Here is a 21,955-nt window from a genome sequence, read left to right as displayed (position 1 = left end):
TAAAAACAAAAACTGCTTTGTCTTGCTTAACACAATATGCTACAAAAGGCATTTGGTTTAATTATTAGGCACATATGTCTTTCAGTGCTACACAGGATATACTGCCAGTGCTCCTGGACTCATTGAATGTTTTGAGTCTTTGAGCATCACACACCCTGCTCCAGGCGACCCAGCTTGGGCTGATCAGACCCAAGCTTGGGTCCAGATGGCTAACAGCTACCTTGAAGCTCTCTACGGCATCAGCAGCACTGCATATGCTTCAGTTAGATTTTTAGTTTATATTACACTCGCTTCATGCTCTCTCTTCTGTGAGAGAAATTGATGGATGACATGTTGATTTGTATTTCCCTTCATGTATCATTGTTTTAATGTTCCAAGGAAGACTATGTTTGCAGGCTTAAATTCAGGATCCACCAGGACAGACTAGCAGGGAGTGATTGTTTCAGTTGTGGAATAGCCAGGTAAGAAGTTAATATTTGTTTAAACAATTATGGGGGTAAGTCCAGCTGTCAGTAACTAGAACTACCTGCGATGCTGGTGAAGACGAAACTGAAACTTTATGTGCACTAGTAGTGGATATAGGTCACACTGAAAATATTGGGCCAATTTCACCTGCTTTGCGAATGTAGATGAGATGAAAGTTATGGGACTTTTTGAGCCCCATACAATGGGCTCAGACAATAGGACTCATCTTTTGTACCAATAGAGTCAAAGTTCTATTATTTAGTTCAGCTATTTCTACTGTTGCCAAGTTTTTAGCACAGAGTGATAACTTTTTTACTGTGGAAAAATTCATGCTGTTACCACAAATATCATCACAGCTAGAACTCTAGAATTCTTAAACAGAATCAGAACAACCGTTATGTAATGAAATATATGTAAAATTTCTACAAGTTAAAGTAACAAATAATTCCATACAATTGAACAGCACGAGGGGGTGTGCCATAACAATATTATCGTACATAATGATATCACCAACATTTTTTAAATTTCGTGAACAATATTATACCCTGAAATATCGTGCCATACCACCCAGCCCTAATCATCACATCAGGGTACTACTACTTTTTTGCTTTAAAAAAAAAAAAAAACATTTACACTGTTCTCATTTCCCATTATATATCTACTAGAGACAGATTATATCTGTCTGGTATCATTCATTTTACTTTAATCCTGGATATATGGCGATATTTAGAGTGCATTATTAGTATCATGACATTCTGGATCATTGAAATTCTTGTATTTTTTAATATCTTGGTTAGGGGTGTGCCATTTCATGTCATATGCAATAATACAATTTTATTTTTATTTTGTTACAGTAGTGTATTCTTAAAATTTAGTTTTTAATCCAATGTTTTGTCATATTACTAAAAGCATTGTTATCACAAAAATAACATGAAATATCAATATATTATTTTAAAGCCATATTGCCCACCCCTAAGCAGCACTTTACCAAACAGTATAGAAACATCATAATGAGTGCCAGAAAGTCTAGAGCTCCATGTGTTCCTGCAATTAGCGCACTCACCTGTGCCATACACCAGCTTGCGGAGGTTAGGGGCACTTCGCTGACGCTTCAGAAAGGCTTCTGTTGCCTTTTGGGCCAAATTTGACTTCCACTGTAGTGCTCCTGAGAGGTAGTCATAAACAGAGGCAGAGAAAAAGCATAAGAATCCATATTAAAAACTGCACTGGAGTACAAAAGAGGAGAGAAGAGAGAAATATATACATCACAGTCAATAGCATGAGGCTAGAGGAAACGTATCCAACAGAAGAACAGAACTCGATATGGATCAATTACCACATTAATACGTTCTCATGTCTGAGCCCCTTCGCGAGTGTCTGACAATGAATCAATCTTTGTCCAGGGAAATTAACTATGACTCAGGAAGGATGACTCACCTACAGTATCAGCTCCCAGCTCTGCTTCCTCTTCCTCAAGCTCATCCTCAGCATCCATTTTCTCCTCCTTTTCCTCTTTTTCTTTTTTCTTTGGCTTTAAAGCAGGTGTTTTAATATTTACTTGCTGTTTCTTTTCTGATTCATCTTCTTCCTCATCATCATTATCATCATCATCATCATCATCATCGCCGTCGTCGTCCTCCTCCTCCTCGTCATCCTCATCATCATCATCATCATCCTCATCATCATCATCATCGTCCTCCTCCTCCGAGCAGTGTCCAGAGTCTGGAGGTGCAGAGGATTTCTTCTTTTCCTTCTTCTCCTCCTCTTCCTTCATCTCCTCCTCATCCTCATCCTCTGAATCTTCTTCCTTATCTTCCTCCTCATCCTCACTCTTCTCCAACTCATCCTCACTGTCTGCAAAAGCAGGCATCTCCATCCCTCCCTTGACCTCCTTTCCATTCTCCTCCAGCTTCTGTCTTTTTGTAGGTGGAGCTGCAGTCATTTTTGATTTCTTCTCCTCCTCACCTACCTGCTGTTTACTTCCTTCATCTCCATCTTCCTCCTCCTCATCATCATCATCATCATCATCATCATCATCATCATCATCTTCTCCTGCACTCTCCATCTCTTCTTCATCCTCTTGATCAGATTCCTCTTCATCACTTCCTTCACTATTGTCGTCCTCCTCTTCCTCAGTGAAGACAGCTTTCCTCCTCTCTCTCTGAGTCTCTGGATCCCACACTCGACTCTCCACAGGGCCCTGCTTTACACTGAATAAGGAAGAAAAGAGTTTATATCAATCTGGTGTTTATACAAATTAATAAAGCATCAATAAAATACTTCATTCATCTCGATTAGGATTAAAGATTAGGACTTACTCAAAAAAGGAGGAGAATGACAATTATGTAATAATGATATATGTAAATGAATTGCAATATTAGAGCGAAAGTATAAGATCCTAAGGAAAACTGTACTGAAAGGTGACTCAAGTACCCTGCCGAGTCGCCCCTAGCTTGGATCCAATACGGTTACAGGACACAGGTTCTGTCTGGCATCCTGCAGCACATTTGCACACCCCAGCTGGTTCCATTAATATTCCATTGACAATAAATTTGGCAATCTGCCAGGCCAAGAAAGTGTTGCAATCTGGCAGAGACATATCTGGGAAACTTTTGCTGTGTGTGGGCGAGCATAATCCTGCTGGAATTGACAAGTGGGGGCCCTGCTATGAGAGATAACACTACTCAGAGAGTGACAGACTTTCATATGTGATGGTTCCCCAGATCACCACACCAGCAGTTGGGGCAGTGTCTCACTCCACAGCAAAGGCAAGATTGAAGAGTTTACCATGTGCCTCCATACTCAAACCAGAACATGGTTGTCTCCCAAACAGAAGCTGGATTAATTGTTAAAGGTGATACTGTTTCAGGTTTCTTGTTCATGACACAATTGCTAAGGAAGGCAAAAGTGACTGGCAGATGGCATAATATAACTACATACTAAGTTTGACAGCAATCTGGGGTGTGTTATATTTTTTGGCCAGTGAGTGCATCAATATATTATTGCATATTGTAAACTATGTTTTGCGACTGTAATCAACTGAATTGATTGTGCAAAACACAATCATCCAAAATAATCCAAATAATCCAATATTTGGTCTCGCTTACAATGTTACACTAAAAAGCAATATACTGAATCCTAACCCCTGTATTATCACATATGTTGCATTGCTAGGTACTTGCCAATACACTGTCCTAATCATTATGCATATGTATATCTAATACTGCATTCCAAAAGCTTGCAGTAGTCAGCCACTAGTATCTGCCAAGGATTCCCAGAGTCGTTGAACATAACATCTTCATGAGGCTACACTGTTGATGTTTACAATCTTATTAGCCTATTTTCCAAGTTTCATCCAGCTGTAAAATGAAGTTCAATTGAATAACTGAAATGACACCAAAGAATATGCATGAGTTTCCATCACCTCTGTACAAGAGCATAAAAGACTTCATCACAACTGAGAAAAACGGTGAGAGTTTAGAGAAAAATCATTAATACTGAGCAGATCCTCATTCTCGTTTTATTGCATGGCTATATTTTATAGGGAAAGTGCTCAGAGACACAATGCACTGACAAACATAACGACTCAGGAAACGACCATTAATTGACTGCAGATTTTTTTTGTCTTTTTATGATCTAATATCACCATCGTTTTCGCCTTTCGCCAGTACTTGGCAGAAACTTTGTGGCTCATATAAATGCACATTGCTTTTATTTATTACTTTGTCCTACCAACTACTGAGGCTACTACCAAAATCATAACAGGAACTAATATATGTTTGGCATGTGCTGCCAAAGCTGAACACTGCACCAATTTTCAGGGTCTGTGTGTGTGTGTGTGTGTTGGGGGAGGGTCTACTGCACTGAATTAATTTTTCTTTTTTTGTTACCCACAGCCAAAATGTACCTACTTTTTTGTCTGGTATCGTTATGTGATTTACTGTACAGTTCAAATGTTTCCAAACTGAGTCTGAATCTGTGTTTCTGTGATGGCTTCTGAGAGATATTGTAATGGTAGTGGTAATGTTTACTATAAAGTACTCAGTACACGCAAGATACTATGGGTCGAGAAATGTTGAACGGAATATCAGAAGCAGTATGTCACATCCATCTAAAACCCACTATAAGGCCTTGCTAAAACTCAATTACCTGAGATCACCTTTGCCATGAGCACACTGACCAGTGTTCTGCCCTACTCACAAAATAACACCTCTTATATAACATATATAGGAGTGTGCATTCCCAAACTGTCCCCTGAGGTAGTGCTCTATGATAAATTTGCATACTTCTGTCTAGGCCTGGATGATATAAACATGAAAAGAAATGTACAGTTGGGTCACTGTTCTTTAAATACTGAAAATATCCTTGATATGATAATTGTAGATACGATACGACAATTTATCACAATTCGATCAAATATTGATATATTGTCCAGCTCTAGAGCTTTCCCATTACTTTTGGCATGTCAGTGTATATTAAGGGCTTCCAACTTGTACAGTAATTTGCAATCTAACAATTTTGGGAATCTCACCTGTTGTCCTGAACGTCATCTGGGGTCAGAGCGGCCGATCCTGTGAACAGCGAGACTTTGCTAGCAGCCATCTTTGCATCTAATGTGGTGTGTGTGCCCATAAGTGACTGCACCAGTTCAGCAGTGGGTCGCACCTCCTCCTGTCACACAAAATCAGATGAATCTCTTCAGGATAAGAATTTATTATACAGTGTCCAAATACATCCATCCTATTAGTTTTATACTACGAGCAAAACCATAACCAAAGGGAAAAACAGTGGACTAACCTCCTGCTGCTTTACGTGGCTTCCAGGCATGTCAATGTACACTGCATCCTTATCATACACCAGTCCTCCAACCCCAGCCATGGGAGCGTACAGCAGTCTCTCCTTCTCATTTAGAGCTCTCTTCTTTAGTGTTTCAGGAAGTGGACAGGGGTCAGGAATAAAGCTGATGTCCTCTACAGAAAAGTCCCCTACACCTGTAGCATGTAAATTCCACATATTACAGGTAAACATGATTTTGAGAAGAAAGCAATACAGCAAACAGACCAATTCTTATGCTGTGATTATTAGGCTATACATTAGTTTTACATACCTGGAATGTGAACCTGGCCCTTGTTCTTAAGGAATGTCCCACGCAGGTAGCCATAGAGAGACACAGTTCGGTCACATTTAGGATCTAACCGAATAGCCTCAGGATCAGTCAGGTCTTCCATTCTGAGAGACAGAAGTGATTATTATTAACATGAACTCAAATTTAATGATTAACCCATAAGAGCCCAGATAAATTTCTGAACATTGATGACTAGTGCAAAATATTATCATATAAATTCAGTGAGCAGCTTGTGGATTTTCTTATTGTGAGAACATGACTCTTAATATTTTACGGTTACAATCTTGATGTAACTTTAACAATTTCATAACTTGTATTTTTAACAATTTGTTCTGACAATCATACCCAGTTACACTGAAACATGTAATTAAAACATTTGAATTGGTAAACAGTTTGGAACAGATCAGCAAACCATAAAGTACACTTTTCAAAAAAGGGGCTATTTTATCTCAAGCACCAACATTCTATAAATAAGGTTAGACGAACAAACACAGTTTCACAACACTAGAATGTGATGATGAATCTTCAGATCATAGTGGCAGCATCTTAGTCCACATGCAGTTATTTTAGGAGAAACAGTTATTACAAGTTATTACAAGTAAAGGATGTACTATGTAAACATGATTTGCTTATAATGTTGCTCTATTTAAAAGTTGGCTGAACAATAAAACATTGAGAAACTTTTGAGAATATGTTGTTGTGGATATTGGACAGCAGCACATCACCTTTAGAGTCTACAAATTATGTGAAAACCGGTGACATTTCCTGTGTCAGCAACCACAAAGAGATGTGCAAACAAGGATCCATGCTAGGCTCAAAGCTACTACAACCCCTGGCAAAAAGTATGGAATCACCAGTCTTGGATGAGCACTCCTTCAGACATTTCATTCTGTAAAACAAACTCTGATCAAAAACATGATACAATAATAAGGTCATTCCAAAGTGCAACTTGTTGGCTTTCAGGAACACTCAAAGAAATGAAGAAAAAACATTGTGGAAGTCAGTGAATGTTACTTTTATTGACCAACCACAGGGAAAAAAATATGGAATCACTCAATTCTGAGGAAAAAAGTATGGAATCATGAAAAACAGATAAACAAAAGATGATTCAAAATACATCACTAGTATTTAGTTGCACCACCTTTGGCTTTTATAACGGCTTTCAGTCTCTGAGGCATGGACTTGATGAGTGACAAACAGTATTCTGCATCAATTTGGTGCCAACTCTCTTTGATAGCAGTTGCCAGATCAGCTTTGCAGGTCGGAGCCTTCTTGTGGACCATTTTTTTTCAATTTCCACCACAGGTTTTCAATTGGGTTGAGATCTGGACTATTTGCAGGCCATGACATCGACTGAATGTGTCTTTCTCCAAGGAATGCCTTCACTGTTTTTGCCCTATGGCACGATGCATTGTCATCTTGGAAAATTATTTAATTATCTCCAAACATCTGTTCAATTGAAGGGATGAGAAAACTGTCCAAAATGTCAATGTAAACTTGTGCATTGATAGAATAATTAACCACAGTCATCTCCCCAGTGCCTTTGCCTGACATGCAGCCCCATATCATCAAGGACTGTGGAAATTTGGTTGTTTTCTTCAGGCAGGCCTCTTCATAAATCTCACTGGAACGGCACCAAACAAAAGTTCCAGCATCATCACCTTGTCCAATGCAGATTCTTCACTCATCACTGAAGATAACTTTCATCCAATCATCCAGTCCATGATTGCCTCTCCTTAGCCCACTGCAGTCTTGTTCTTTTATGTTTAGGTGTCAATGATGGTTTTCTTTTAGCTTTCCTGTATTGAAATCCCATTTCCTTTAGGCGATTTCTTACAGTTCGGTCACATACACTGGCTCCAGCTTCTTCCCATTTATGCTTCATCTGTTTAGTTGTACTTTTTCGGTTTTCAAGACAAATGGACTTAAGTTGCTTGTCTTGACGCTTTGATGTCTTTCTCGGTCTACCAGTACGCTTGGCTTTAACAACCATTCCATGCTGTTTGTATTTGGTCCATATCTTGGATACAGCTGACTGTGAACAGCCCACATCTTTAGCAACCATGCGTGAAGAGTTACCTTCTTCAAGAAGTTTCACAATCCCCTCTTTTGTTTCAAGAGACATTTCTCTTGTTGGAGCCATGGTTCTTGCCACTCTAATTCGTCCAGCAGCCCTCCAAGGTGTCATGACTGCAGGTGTTTTTAACTGCAGACTAACGAGCAGATCTAATCTGAGGCAGGTGTCCATTTAGGGAAAGGAAATTGACTGGGTGTGTCCTTATTTTCTACTTTCAATTTGAGTGATTCCATATTTTTTTCCTCAGAATTGAGTGATTCCATATTTTTTTCCCTGTGGTTGGTCAATAAAAGTAACATTCACTGACTTCCACAATGTTTTTTCTTCATTTCTTTGAGTGTTCCTGAAAGACAACAAGTTGCACTTTGGAATGACCTTATTATTGTATCATGTTTTTGATCAGAGTTTGTTTTACAGAATGAAATGTCTGAAGGAGTGCTCATCCAAGACTGGTGATTCCATACTTTTTGCCAGGGGTTGTAATAGCCATCGCTAGCCTTAAACTGCTTTTTCTTTCCAATGGCTGCTCTCTCAAAAACAAATTGGACTATTTTTTTTGTTTTACCTTTTTTGCCCCAATCAAAGTCACATACTAACTCTTTAAACATCAAAGAGCAAATAAAAATACTTAATAAATGCATTATTTGACACCTGTACAAAATGTACAAAATATTTTTTGTACATTTTGGTTATGATTACCAAGATTAAAGGTTTAAATCTGTTTAAAACTAGAATCAAACACTTTGTAAAAATGAATAGGGTGAGCATGAATATGTCCATAACAATGTTCTGCACATGCTCACCGATCAGCCACCACATAAGGGTGGGAGCTTTGCCACAGAAGGGGTCTAAACTTCATGACTGAAATAAATCGTCCAAGGTTCTTCACTTCTCGCATCTGGTACTCCCCATACACCATTCCCGACAGGTAGAACAGCTTGGCCCCCTTTTAGACAAAACAAATATGTTACAAGTTAATTATACAACAGAATATGCAGACTGACTGGCTGCAAGCAATTAATGTTTTTATTGTGCTTCAGCTTCACCTGGTAGACTTCAGTCCAGAAGCGATGTTTGAGACGTTTCTTAGTTTTATTGAGGGACTTGGTGTTTTTGAAGGTGTCCAAATGTGTAAGCACACCCATGATGCGAGGGAATCCATGGACCTGACAGATGTTGAGGAACTCGAACGTCTCCATTTCAAAGCCAAAGCTAGCATCTATCAGCATCAGAACCTGGTGAAGAGAAAGTAGGTTTCACGTGTTGCAAAGAATCTAAAAAAACATTAATATACATTATTATATTCTGGCTGTAACATGTGTGTATAGTTCTGTGGGGCATACTCACCAGATCAGCAACCTTTGCCAGATCTATCATTGTATTGATGTCATTGTTACATTCAATAAAGGTCAGACGTCGTTTCTTTCCTAAAGGAAAATAAAAGGGAGATTTTCAACTTACAATAATTCTATACATATATATATATATATATATATATATATATATATATATATGTATATATATATATACATATATATATACATATATATATACATATATATATATATATATATATATATATATATATATATATATATATATATATATGCATAAAAGAAAAAAAACACACATTTTCAATTAATAAATGAAGAGTTACAGTGACCTACCAGACACTATAGTGACAGGTCCACAGATGTCTGCAAGCTTCTGGCGTGTGTAATTTTTGATCAGGCAGCGGATAAGAGTGCTCTTGCCTACTTTTGGAGGCCCCATTACCACCACCACAACAGGCGGAGGCTCAAGAGGAGTGCGGTCCACCAGAGGAATATGATGTTTCTTTGTTTTTATATCTTGAGTTCTAAACAAATTTTTACAAAAGAAAACAAAAAGAGACTTAGCAACAACAGCAGTTTATCAGGTTTCAAGTTTCTTTATTGTGTTCTGTTAATCCAATAGAGATGAATTACTTTATTCGGAGTAACTGCAACATTACTGTACTTAACAGTGAAATGGCTAAATGATTTTTCTCTAAATAATCACTTTTAAGGAGAAGGAGAAACAGTCAGGTTCTGTTCTATGGAGATGCTCAGACAGACAATATGATTCATATGTGGTTTTGGATCTGTATCATTTACTTACAGCATGTGCTGCAAATTCCTAAGAAATCAACTTTTTTACACTCCCACCCTTCCAACTACAGATTTGAAGCTAGTAAGTGATATACAAACGCTTTATGAAACAATGTATTCTGAAATTAATGTCCAAAAATCATTTAGGCAGTTCCCAAGACAGTTTATTATGCAGCTAATGTGATCCAGCACGACCACAAGATGAAAATCACATAAACACATGGCAAGCAGATGGGTCAAACTCTCCTCTCCAAAAAGTAAATAAAAAAGTAGTTCTTATGGACAGACAAGATGAAGATGAATTCTCATCAGTGTGAAAGTAAGAAGAAAGAAGAATAAAAAAGGAAATGCTCACAGACCAAAGCATACAACCTCATCTGTGAAACAGGGTGCCATGGGCACGTGTGGCTGCCAGTGGGATTGGTTCATTTATCATTATTGATTATGTGACTGCCAGCAGCAGCGGCAGGAGGAATTTTTAAGAGTACAGGAGCATGTTAACTTCTCAAACCTCATCAATGCTTCAAAACACAGTATAGAGGGCTTCACCCTGCAGGAGGGAAATGAACCTAAACGTTTTACTAATGTGGCTGTATCATTTTTCACATAAAGCTTTCTGGGCTGAACTGGATTGAACCTCAATGATCAGGGTTTTAAATGTAACTGAATACAAGAATGTATATTAGTAAAAGCAGAATTCAGAACAGTTACTGTTATAAATGGTGAAGCATTTTAATGAAGAATTAAAATTTAAAACATGTTTGTGATTTTCTTTGTGTGTGTGTATTCCCATAAAATGTGCAGTGTATGAGATAGTGGTAGGGCACAGAGGGTACATGGGATATACTATATAGTGAGCTCTGACCTGTGAAAGTTCCGGGCCATGCGCACTGCCGAGCGCACTGTGAAGGCCTTTGGGTTCTTCTTGCGCTCATCCTGCTCCTGCTCAACTCCATGCTCTTTCTGCTGCTTTTTCCTCTTCTTCTCAGCTTTGGGGCCGCTATGCTTGTGCTGGTGCCGCTTCTGCTCCTTCCCCTCCATCCTCACACCCTGAAGGTCTTTCAAAACAAAGAATATTAGTTTCTCCTTCAAGACGTTGTGGCTGGTCTGAGAAATTCTGCTGTGTACATACCTCCAGAACAAAAAAAAACAAAGTCTTTGGAAAGATCTAAGTTTTTGGAGGAGGAACATGCCGGAAGCACCTCCTGCTTCCAGTCTAACATCCTATAAATCCCCTGCACTTCACTTCATATATCATAACAAATCTTCATCGCCAAATCTCCGCCCTTTAACTCTGTTATCTCTCCTTCCAGCCCAAAGTTATATGAGATTTCTCCCTTCTCACCTTTCTCTTTGCAAATAGCCATAAACTGATTGCATGTTTCGAACTAGATGATCAAACTGAGATGTAATCCAAGGAACAATTCAATACTTACATAGTTAAAACAGAACCATCTAACATTCTATACTATCATATCACAGTAATTGAGATGTGGAAACTTTATCATGGCAACTTGATTGTCTTCAGTTGATGCATTATCCAAATATAATATAATATAATATAATATAATATATAATATAATATGATATAATATAATATAATTTAAAATAATATAATATATATTTTTTCTCCAGTTATCAAATTGTCTATAATATTTTTTAGAATATAGAGTTCCAAATTGTCTCCTTCTTGTTTCAGTATATTTAGTTCTGTACATCAGCCTATATTACTATTGGTAAGGCATTACACAGGCCTCATTATACTACGCCATGCATGCAGGTTTGTATTTTTTGATTATGTAAAAATATGCTTTAAAAAACCACACACATCATGAAAATTGTCAAAAACTCTCTAAATACTAGAACAACAAGATGTTTAGTGTAAAAAATGTTTAGTGCATAATTAGTGCTAGGTATTTTAATGCAGTTTATGAAATATTGAATATCAACGCTATTCAGTTTTTTTTATCACAAGCTCGTTGTTTGCAGTTTAATGTCAGAAAACAAACATAGTGAGATTAGTTAACACTGAAAACTTCCTTAAATTAATAAAGGTATTTTTATTGACAGATTTCTGCACGTTTTCTCCTATCAACTTCCGACTATATTTGCTAGTTAAGCCATATAGTTACTTGTGTTGGCAGAAAAGTGCAATTTAATGGGTCTTATAAAAGACAGCTAGCTACCGATTTTACCACAAAGATAAAATACAGTTTTATACAGGACAGAATGACAAGAATATTTGACTTTCTTAGCTTGTTCATCCATTAAGTTACTTGTGTTGGCAGAAAAGTGTAATTTGATGGGTCTTAGATAGCTACTGTTTTTTTTTTAAACACAAAGCTAAAACACAGTACAATACAGCACAGCATGAAATGAATAACTAACTATATTAACTAGTTAATCCATGTAGGCACTTGTGTAGTAAGAAATTTGTAATTTTACGGGTCTTAAAGAAAGCTAGCGACTGATGTTTACCAAACAGCTAAAATGCAGTATTAAACAGCAAAGCATGACAGGAATATCTGACTATATTAGCTAGATAATCAATAAACTTACATGGGTTGGCAGAAAAGTGTAACTTAATGGGCCTTAGCTAGCTACTGATTTTTTTTTTACCACAAAGCCAAAAGACTAAAATACAACTACAAAACAACTACCTAGATTCTTTGCTACATGATTTTAGGGTATTTACTCCTTCACCCTGGAGGTGCAGCTCCCCTTATACTGCTGCTCAGACCAGAGAAGAGCAGATGAGCCTCATTCAGTCTGAAGACCCCCAGCTAAACACCCCCAAACTTGAACACACACACACACCCTTACCTCACACAGCCTGAGACTGTATAAACCAGCCGGTATTCAGCTCTCAGTGTTTAGTCCTTTGTTCCCCGTGTGTTTGTGTTTCAGTTTACAAAGCCACACACACTATACACCACAGCCACATTTACAGTCTTAGTTCCAGCCTCAGCTACAGCAGCACCAAATCCAGCACTGTTTACACGTGTGCTCCTCTTCCGCCTGGTACACGCTGCGCTAATGTCCGGTCGTGCTGAAAACGCTTCCCTGAAACAAAGGTTCCGGGGCCGAACAGCTGTTCTATTAAAAGAGTGCATAAATACATCATTTTAAAACATCCAATATATCTATAATTTCCTAGATGGCTATTAAAAATCAACAATGGTTTAATAAGATAATTATATATATATATTTTACTCATTAGGACTCCCTCTATGACTAGTGATGCCCCAACATCAGGAGGGTAAAGACTAGCACATGCCTCCTCTGATACATGTGAAGTCTGCCGCCACCGCCTCTTTTCGAACTGCTGCTGAAGCAGCATTGCGGAGGAAAGCGCAGGGACACGGTTCTGATACATCAGCTTACAGATGCCTTGTGCTGATCAACATCACCCTTTGGAGTGATGCGGGGACAGAGAGCGCCATCTACCAACCCAGAGAGAACAAGACTAATTGTGCTCTCTTAGGGCTCCGGTAGCCGATGGCAAGCTCCATGAACAGGATTCGAACCAGCGATCTCCTGATCATAGTGGCATAGTAGCCTGATGGACAACTCGGAGACCCTAATAGGATAGTTTATCATGTATATTTGAGCAACAGAACCAACCTGGAACAATTTAATTAAACATTCTGAAAATATTAACTGAAAAAGACATTTTAACAGCCACAAATTGTAGAGTATTTCTAGCTAGCTAGCTTTATAAAATGAATTATTTTGCTGAGGAAAATGCAGATGGAAAAAATCTTACTGGCCTGGGATGCTTCATCCAGAGTTGAGCTCTGGAATAAACACAGATAATAATAAACAACATGAATATTTTAATTACAACAGTGTTTTATTAAATGTTAGAAAGTATTGGGGTGCCAAAACAACCAGACCACCATATACATACCCTATACACAGGTTCCCTGTGTGCGCGTTTGGGGCACTCGTTCTGAATTCCGGGAGATTATATGTGACTCGCGGGCATCAGGGAGCCACTACCGAAATGCGGGAGACTCCCGCAGCTTCAGGGAGACTTGGTTTGTCTGTCTATATATATATATAGATGCATCTACCCCCCCTTAAACTGTGACTGTTAAAGAACTGTATGCACCCGTTTGACTTTACCAGCATTAAGCTTTTATACTTCAATGTTTGTCCTTATGTTTAAACGGGTTCTGTTTACAATGGTACTACTGTCATTCCAACTTTAATCCCCCTATCACTGCACTATTGTTTTGTGTCTCTTGCCTCACATGTCTATGTCTGGGACCTTGTTGTATTGTACATCTCTCATTCTTTTCTATTTATGTTTTATCTTGCTTTACTTGTTGTAACTTTGGGAAAGAGAGTTACGTAATTCCAATCCTCTGTATGTCCTGTACATATGCAGTATTGACAATAAAACTCCTTGAATTGATCTGTGGATGCACTGGGACACATCATCTGTGATGTTTCCTGAGATCTTTGGATGTTTCGGGTCTCACAACATCATAAACACTCCTTCAGGTGACCCAGCCGGGGCTAATCAGACGCAGCTTGTGTCCCAGCAGTGTTGGGACCATGTTTCGGACCTTTTGATCCAAATCCACCTCAAGGCTTTCTCTGAAGCATCTGTGGAAGACTTGATGTCTCTATTTTTTGCGATTTCTGGGATGCCAAGGAGGGTGTAGGTCTTGCATTCTCTATTGGCTCACCAAGGTCATATTAGGAGGACATCTACAGATAAGTAGACATCCACAGCAGACAGACATACAGTACATATAAACTGTAACATACATAAAGACTATATTAGACTACATAACAATACGACTAAACAACTTTACAGCATTTATAGCCTATAGCAGGGGTTGGCAATTAAGTTTGGCCATGGGCCAGATATTTTCCAATAAAATAACCTCACAGGCCAGATGTTTCATGCTTGCAGGCCTATTGCCGACCCCTGGCCTATAGTCTTTATTAATAAGAAGTGAATATTTTATTACAGTAAAATTTGCCCTAATTTGTGGAAATCTGTTCAGTTAAGGAAGCCACCATCTAGGAAGGCTAATAAATTTCATTAAACGTTACATTGACTTATATTGATTTACAGTACTAGTATGTACTAGTGTGCTAAAAACCTCTTCTCATTCCATGCGTTTTCTTTTTTTGTATGATTTTTATACATTGTAAATTTAATAGACATTAAAGCTATAGAATAACACACCATGTTTTATACTTTAGGTTATGGCCACATTTAGCTTTAATGACAGACTTACACACTCTTAGTATTTCTCAGTGTCTTCAAGACACTGTAATGTTTTTTTTTGTCTGTTTTATTTAAACCCTGCCCACTAGATAGTAGTGTCATATTTCATCATTAGATCCCACTGTGATTTGTATAGTTTTTGCCAATACGCATCCCAACATAAAAAGGTTTTAGATTTCATCCATATTTAATTATTACTGTACTCCAGGAAAGATTGAATGAATAGAATGGCCTTCTGTTATTAATGTTGCTAAAATATCAGCATATTGTTAATTTTGTATTTGAATATGAACGTTATATTTATCTGCATTGTCAGACCATGTAGGTTTTTTATATACTTGCAAATACCAGTTATCAGCAAAGACAATGTGATACAAGTTAAAATGTAGAAAATAAGACAAGGAGTAAAGGTAATTTCATTTGATGAACATCTTTATTCATGCAATAAATTATTTTACAAAATAAGTCAATATTTACATTTTACCATCCTGCATCCCAACAATGTGGTGAAATAAATTATAAAATAAATATGCAACAAGGACCAATGGTCATAAATACTGATGGATTCTTGCAGCATTAGGTCATTTGGAGACCTGCTATTTGAAAGAGATCCACATTAAATATAAAGAGCAAATAGTTTCCTCTGTCTGAGGTTTGATATTGTTGTGTGACCTGCATTACCACAATATCATAAATAAAAGATTCTGAACATATGATCATTTCAATCATTTCAAGTCATTTGATTTGAGTCGTCATTAAGTAGGCAAACAAAGCAGCTTAGAGTCCTTGCATTAAAAATCAGTCAAATCTTATGACTAAAAAAATAATAAATAAAAATGTGATTCCATCCAGTATTAAAACTACTGAAGCTCCATCTGCCCGTTGATCTTCCACCAACCTGGCTGCATCTCTCCAAGAACTTCCTCCACACACTGAGAGGAGAGGTTGGGCAGTGGGGCCAGAGACTGCATCCGAGTGGGCTCCTCCCAGAGGCTGCCACCCTGAGGGTATGGCACGGATGGAGAGGCGCTGTCCAGCCCCATATCCCAAAAAGCAGAATCAGGAGATCCAGGGGAGGTGGAGTTGGACTTCAAACCTCCAGCATATCCACTGCAGACACTGCCATGAGGATATGGAGGTGGTGGGTAGAGGAAGACCTGACTTGACTCATCTGTGCCATTGTTTCCAATGGCCTGAAGTGCTGGTGCTGGGCTCCACAGAGAATCTGAAGTAGACTGTGCTCTTCCTCCTCTTACTGAGGACCAGCTGACTGGCGTGACCTCCAGATCAGAAGTAAGAGGAGAAGGACTCAAGCTGGTGCCCATCAGCCTGTCCTGGCGTGGCCTGGTGACTGGAGTGCTGCAGTAGGTGCCACTCAGTGGAAAGCTGAAGATCTGTGAAGACATGTCAGAGAAGAATCCCTCCTGATCGCCATCTTCTTTCATCTGAGGCTGGGTGAAGCTAAAGTTAACTGGTGCTTCTGTCATGGACCTTGGTTGACCATTCTCCATCATTCCAACCATGTGAGGTGGCAGGAAGGGGCTTGACAGAGGAGACACTACCGCTTCTGGTTGAGGAGAGGTCCGGGTGGCCCTGTTCTTCAAGGTTCTTGCTCTCTTGTTCTGGAACCAAACCTGTTTGATAATAAATAAGCTCAAATTAGGTTGTGAAGTAAAGTTATTAACAATCAAATCTTTAAAAACATGCAATATAGATTTGCTTTATATTTGTTAGGACATTTACCTGAATGCGTGACTCTGGAAGGCCGGTGGCTTGAGAAAGGCTCTCTCTGACACTGATGCCAGGGTAGGGGTCCACACTAAAAGCCATTCTGAGGAGTTCCAAGTGTTCTTTGGTGAAGCTGGTTCTCTTTCTCCTGCCTGCAATCTTACTGGCCTGGGATGTTCCATCCTGAGCTTGAGCTGTGGAATAAACACATAGATGATTATTTGAATTAGAACAGTGTTTTAATAAATGTTAAGAAGTATTGGGACGCCAAAACCACCAGAACATCAAATACATACACTATACATATAGATACCTTCAGACCTTTTGGGTAGGGGGCATCAGGGACCAGGGAAAAGGGGACCAAGGACAGGAGGAAGGTCACATCAAGAGGGCATCTACAGATAAGGAGGTGTCCTTTACTGTGAGCCACATCCATAAACGACAGACAAACATATAAATTGTAACATACATACATTTCTAATATATAGTTTACATATATAAACACTGACAAGAGTTATAAAGGGTGACAAACATATATTTTAGTAATTTAAATGTTGTTCAAGTTTACAAAACGGACAGATATTAGCTTAGAATGTGACAAGTATGCTACTTAGTAACAAATATAACAAACCACACTGAAACTTATCTTAAAATTATTCAATTATCTTAGACTTACCAATGCTGCTATCAGTCCACATATCTTTAAGCTGTTCTTGAGCTGACTTGAGGAAGTTTTCTAAACAGGTAAGCTCCAGCTGAGAGGGAAGATGTACTCAGTACTTGTTGCTTCTTCAGATTCTGCCTCAGGACTGAGAGCAAGCAGTATTTATCCCAGAATTTCTTCTGGCACAGGTGGGAGGAGCTGTGAAGTTCTAAAAGGTAGATCTCACTGATCTGAACTAATGCCCATCAGTAACCATTTTCACCCGCCACACCCCAGTTCACACACCACTTCACACCTTTATGCTCATACACAACCTCAACAAACTCTTTTGTTATTTACCACAAACACACACTCAATTCTCAGGATATCATCTAAGAACTCAGCATGTTTAGATAATTAACAAAACTACTTTTCATAGTAAGGTATGACATCATGTTATGACAACTGGATGTCCTAACACTTATGAAAATATACACTTGAAAAAAAAGTCGTTGACTAAGACTAAAGCAGAACAGTCCAGTCATATTATTATCCTAAACACTGACATCTGACTACAAAATCTAGAAATGTCTCATTTATTTGACCAAACTTTATCATTCAGAAGTGATTATAAATGTATAGTTATAAAGTTGTTTTATAAAGTGAGTTCTCATTACTTTATCACATATCATTGTTTGTTAATAATATTAAACAATAAAGGAAAACATTCAAAATTATTAAGACCAAATGAGATGTATGAGATATAATTCCTTCAAATATTTTGATTGCCCAATCTAATTGACCTCTACCTTGTATTTTGAACAAAATATGAAAACATGTTGCAGATTCATTAACTCTTATTAAAACTCATTAATAGTTTTTTAATGCTATAAAATGTTAACATTTCTGTTATTCAGTAAAAGTCAGTTTAGAAAGCGAATGTACAAAAGTATTTTTTTCTAAAATTACATACAATTACTTGCACTGTATTGCTATATAGAATTATTTGCATATCATTTTCTGTATAGGTTTATTACATTATTATGCAATTGTTATATAAATGTTACATATTTTTCATTAGCATATTTATTTTTTTAAATCATGTTAAAAAAATTTAATTTCTCTTTTCATAAAAATGTTTATATATTTTGTTGAATAATAAATAAATAAAGACATAATCAACTATTATTTATTATTTGTAAATATTTTAATTGAATTTTATCAGAAACTTTCTTTTAATTATTTTTAAATGGTCTGGTAATAGATAATAATAATAATAATAATAATAATAATAATAATAATAATAATAATAATAATAATAATAATAGACCAAACTATAATCCCAACTGTACCCTCTTCTCTATGCACTTATCATGTTTTTTTAAAAAGTTTGTATATTACCATACAAACATTTAAAATTAAATTAAAGGCATTTTAATGTCTTCTAGGGGACCTTCTCATAGCAGTGGACTTTGAGATATTTGCTGAAGTCATGTCAGCCACATAAAATTTGCACACATTTATTTTTATATGTTAAAAAAGTTTAATTATAATATAGTATATATTATATAATATAATACTATATGTTGATCTTTATAAAATACATGTTTAGACATGCCCCCCTAAGCTTTTTTACAACATTATTTAATCATGCCTCTCCTGTTGAGTTAGGATGTTATGGTGTTTATGGGAAAAGCATTTCATCTACTGTTTTGTTAGAATAATTAACATAACAATAGTCATGATTAACCTAGCCTCTTTACTGTGGGTGATTGATAGGCTGTTTTAATCAGTGGCAGAGCTGTTAATAGCCATACTTGATTAAAACATTAAATATGTGATAAGTCAGATAACTCCAGCTTTACATCAAACTGCTCTCTTATGATTGACCTCACCTGAGGTTTTCACACCTTTTTAACCTTTCTGTGGTTTGTTGAATGTATAAAAATTAACATATGAACTTAAATATTGTTCATATCTTCATATTACAATTGTATATATTGATTTTTATATCTACTGTACCTATCATCATTTCAGATGTTCTCTGAAATGTAAGCCATTAAAACAACATAAATTAATATGTTTATTTACTCATGCATATTGCAAAACATATTTAGAAAATAATATTTCAATTCACATTTAACAAGTATTACGTTATGTTGATCCAAATCACAGAATATTTTATATATTTACAAATACAGAATTCACAACTCTGTATACTTTCTAGGAAAGCTGATACAGTGTTGTTTAAAGGTGGCTATATACAATGAGATAAAAATACTCGCCACTACTTACTGTATATTATATCAGTATATTAAAATTAAGACTGTATATTAATGTATCAATACACCAAATATTAATTAAATATTTCAAATACAAGAGTGAAGACTTAATGTTTGCATCTATGCTTTGCACCCAATTACTCAAATATTTACTATTTTTGAATTTACCTTTTTTTTTTTTTTTTTTTTTTTTTTTAAGGATTTTAAGGATTAATATGTTCTTTTGGTCCAGTGATCCTGTGAGTCTAGGCCTGCTAGAACCGCTGCACTGATAGCGAAGACAAAACAATATAGTTTATAATGATGGCAAGACAATAGCATCCTTGATTAGGGGGGTGTTTAACAGCATGTCCTGTGCTAACTGTGCTAATGTTCATGCAGTGATCTAACTTGGGGAAAATATTCCTGTTTTTGGCCCTGATCTTTGGTTGCAATTTATCTAATATACTCTGAGAATTAAAAGCATGGTAACTATTTCATGGCGTTCAGTTAATCTATGGACATAATCCAAATTAGGCCTTTCTGTGGAATTTATTACAACTAGTGTACTGCATTAACAAGTGCATATTACAGATACATTACATATTACAGACAAGTGCATAATTCCACATAGGTGTTCTACAGCATGATACAATCAACATTTTGCCATGCAATGCAGGCCAAGTGGACCCCAATTAATAATCAAGATGGTAAGTCGCAAATACATGAGTTGCTTTGTCACTGTTTAACTAATCTATGGGACATGAGTAAATTTGGATTTGAAATTGTGGTCAAGACTGCACATCCAGCTTGACAAAAAGTGTGATATCTACAGATAACCAGAAGAGCAGCTGTTCCTCTGGTGAGCAATAAAGATCAGCACCCTCATGTGACAATTATTTATTGTCATCCACCTATTATTTCTAAACAGCTATTTGCTAGCTTGTATATTTTATCTAGCTTTTTTAAATTTAGCTACTACTACCATTTTGTTAAGACTTGTTGTAAGGAAAAGGTCTACAACTAATATATTGCAATGATTTCATATTTTTTAACGAAGAAATTACTAAATTTTTGGGATTCTTTTGTTGTTTAAACAGCCTTTTTACCTGTAAATTTTTATAACCCTCTTTTTAGAGTGTGCCTTTGAAAAATCTCTAGCGACCTAGCCCTAACACTTCACCCTCAGCCTCTATCTCAACAAGAATTGTGACACCATACTGTTGGGCGTAAACCAATTTGTGAATGAGGGTTAAAAAGTAAGAGTAGGGCTAAGCTGTAGATTGTAGGGGCAAAGAGTAAAATGGGATTGGGCCTATGTTAGTAGAAAAGTGGGAGGGTTACATGCATAAACCCCTCACTACATATACTGACACCTGTTTAAGATTTCAGTGGTTTAAACTCCAGACAGATATCTACAAAGATCAGTGGTCAAAGGTCACTGAAGATTAATAGAAAATGATTTTTATATATGATGACATCCTTTATTGATTTCATATAGATTATCTTAATCCTTTACCAGCTTGGTGTAGTTGAATATTTCCAATGTTATTATATCTCTCTTAAAGCCTTGCTATGTTGTCCTGTCCAATCCTCAGTATAAAATGCCTTCGAAAATACTCTAAACATCTAGACTCCATTTTGCCTATTACCTACCCTTATCTACCTTATCTGTCCTACTTTACAGTGTTTACAAACATATGGGCTAGCATTCTCTAAAAATATTATAATTCACTTTTCTCCATTGTTGTAGTAATGGTCAGCTATGATACACTGAAAATAAATAAGTCATTATAGCTGATCATATCTTCTGCTGAAACATTCTTATAGTAGTGGGTTCTTACAAAATGACAAAGTGTTATAATTCTCAAAAATAATTTATTTCAAGACATTTTGGTCTATTCATCAAGACAGTGTAAGGAACAGTTTCTGTGTTCAAATTCTGTAGAATGCAGAAAATCGACAAAAACAGAGATACTTGCTTTTTATTTAAAAGTGATGATATGGTCTAGCCTACTGTAGCTATCTTGCTCTCAAATAAATGCTTGTCAAGTGGAAATTTATTAAGTATGGAAAGATTTAACTCATCAATCAACTCTCTTATTAAACTGTTTAATTTATAAAGAAGAGTTGAGAGTATCAGAGTTGACATTTTGCTTCAATTTGGGCCCTAACTCCATGAGCTAACTTCAAACTAGATTTCACATGCAATCTAAAAACTAGAATTTATGGATTTTTGACACATTTTCTTTGACTAAAAGTTGAATGGGAGATTCACT

At 36.8% G+C, this 21,955-nt stretch overlaps 2 protein-coding genes across 2 annotated transcripts in view; both read right to left on the bottom strand.

Annotated features, from left to right (window-relative positions):
* The window catches only part of bms1 (BMS1 ribosome biogenesis factor), a 31,396-nt gene extending 18,567 nt beyond the window's left edge, over window positions 1–12,829 (bottom strand). The window contains exons 1-11 of the mRNA XM_049464357.1: window positions 12,620–12,829; window positions 10,662–10,854; window positions 9,335–9,525; window positions 9,015–9,094; window positions 8,714–8,902; window positions 8,471–8,613; window positions 5,573–5,694; window positions 5,263–5,456; window positions 4,997–5,136; window positions 1,903–2,675; window positions 1,529–1,630 (exon numbers count right to left, since the gene is read on the bottom strand). Coding sequence (XP_049320314.1) covers window positions 1,529–1,630; window positions 1,903–2,675; window positions 4,997–5,136; window positions 5,263–5,456; window positions 5,573–5,694; window positions 8,471–8,613; window positions 8,714–8,902; window positions 9,015–9,094; window positions 9,335–9,525; window positions 10,662–10,837 — 2,110 coding nt within the window. The 5' untranslated portion in view covers window positions 10,838–10,854; window positions 12,620–12,829. The remainder of the gene's footprint in view (window positions 1–1,528; window positions 1,631–1,902; window positions 2,676–4,996; window positions 5,137–5,262; window positions 5,457–5,572; window positions 5,695–8,470; window positions 8,614–8,713; window positions 8,903–9,014; window positions 9,095–9,334; window positions 9,526–10,661; window positions 10,855–12,619) is intronic.
* A 2,688-nt stretch (window positions 12,830–15,517) lies between these two features.
* On the bottom strand, window positions 15,518–17,470 carry mxtx2 (mix-type homeobox gene 2). Its single transcript, XM_022669409.2, has 3 exons — window positions 17,449–17,470; window positions 16,788–16,966; window positions 15,518–16,678 (listed from the first exon to the last, which is right to left on the bottom strand). Exons 1-3 carry the CDS (start codon window positions 17,468–17,470, stop codon window positions 15,905–15,907), a joined length of 975 nt encoding a protein of 324 aa, XP_022525130.2. The 3' UTR covers window positions 15,518–15,904.
* Between the last annotated feature and the right edge of the window lie 4,485 nt (window positions 17,471–21,955).

The sequence above is a fragment of the Astyanax mexicanus genome, chromosome 15 (assembly GCF_023375975.1).
Source record: "Astyanax mexicanus isolate ESR-SI-001 chromosome 15, AstMex3_surface, whole genome shotgun sequence".
NCBI lineage: Eukaryota > Metazoa > Chordata > Actinopteri > Characiformes > Acestrorhamphidae > Astyanax > Astyanax mexicanus.
Note: the sequence above shows the minus strand (reverse complement) of the source record. Positions and strands in the feature narration are given on the sequence as shown.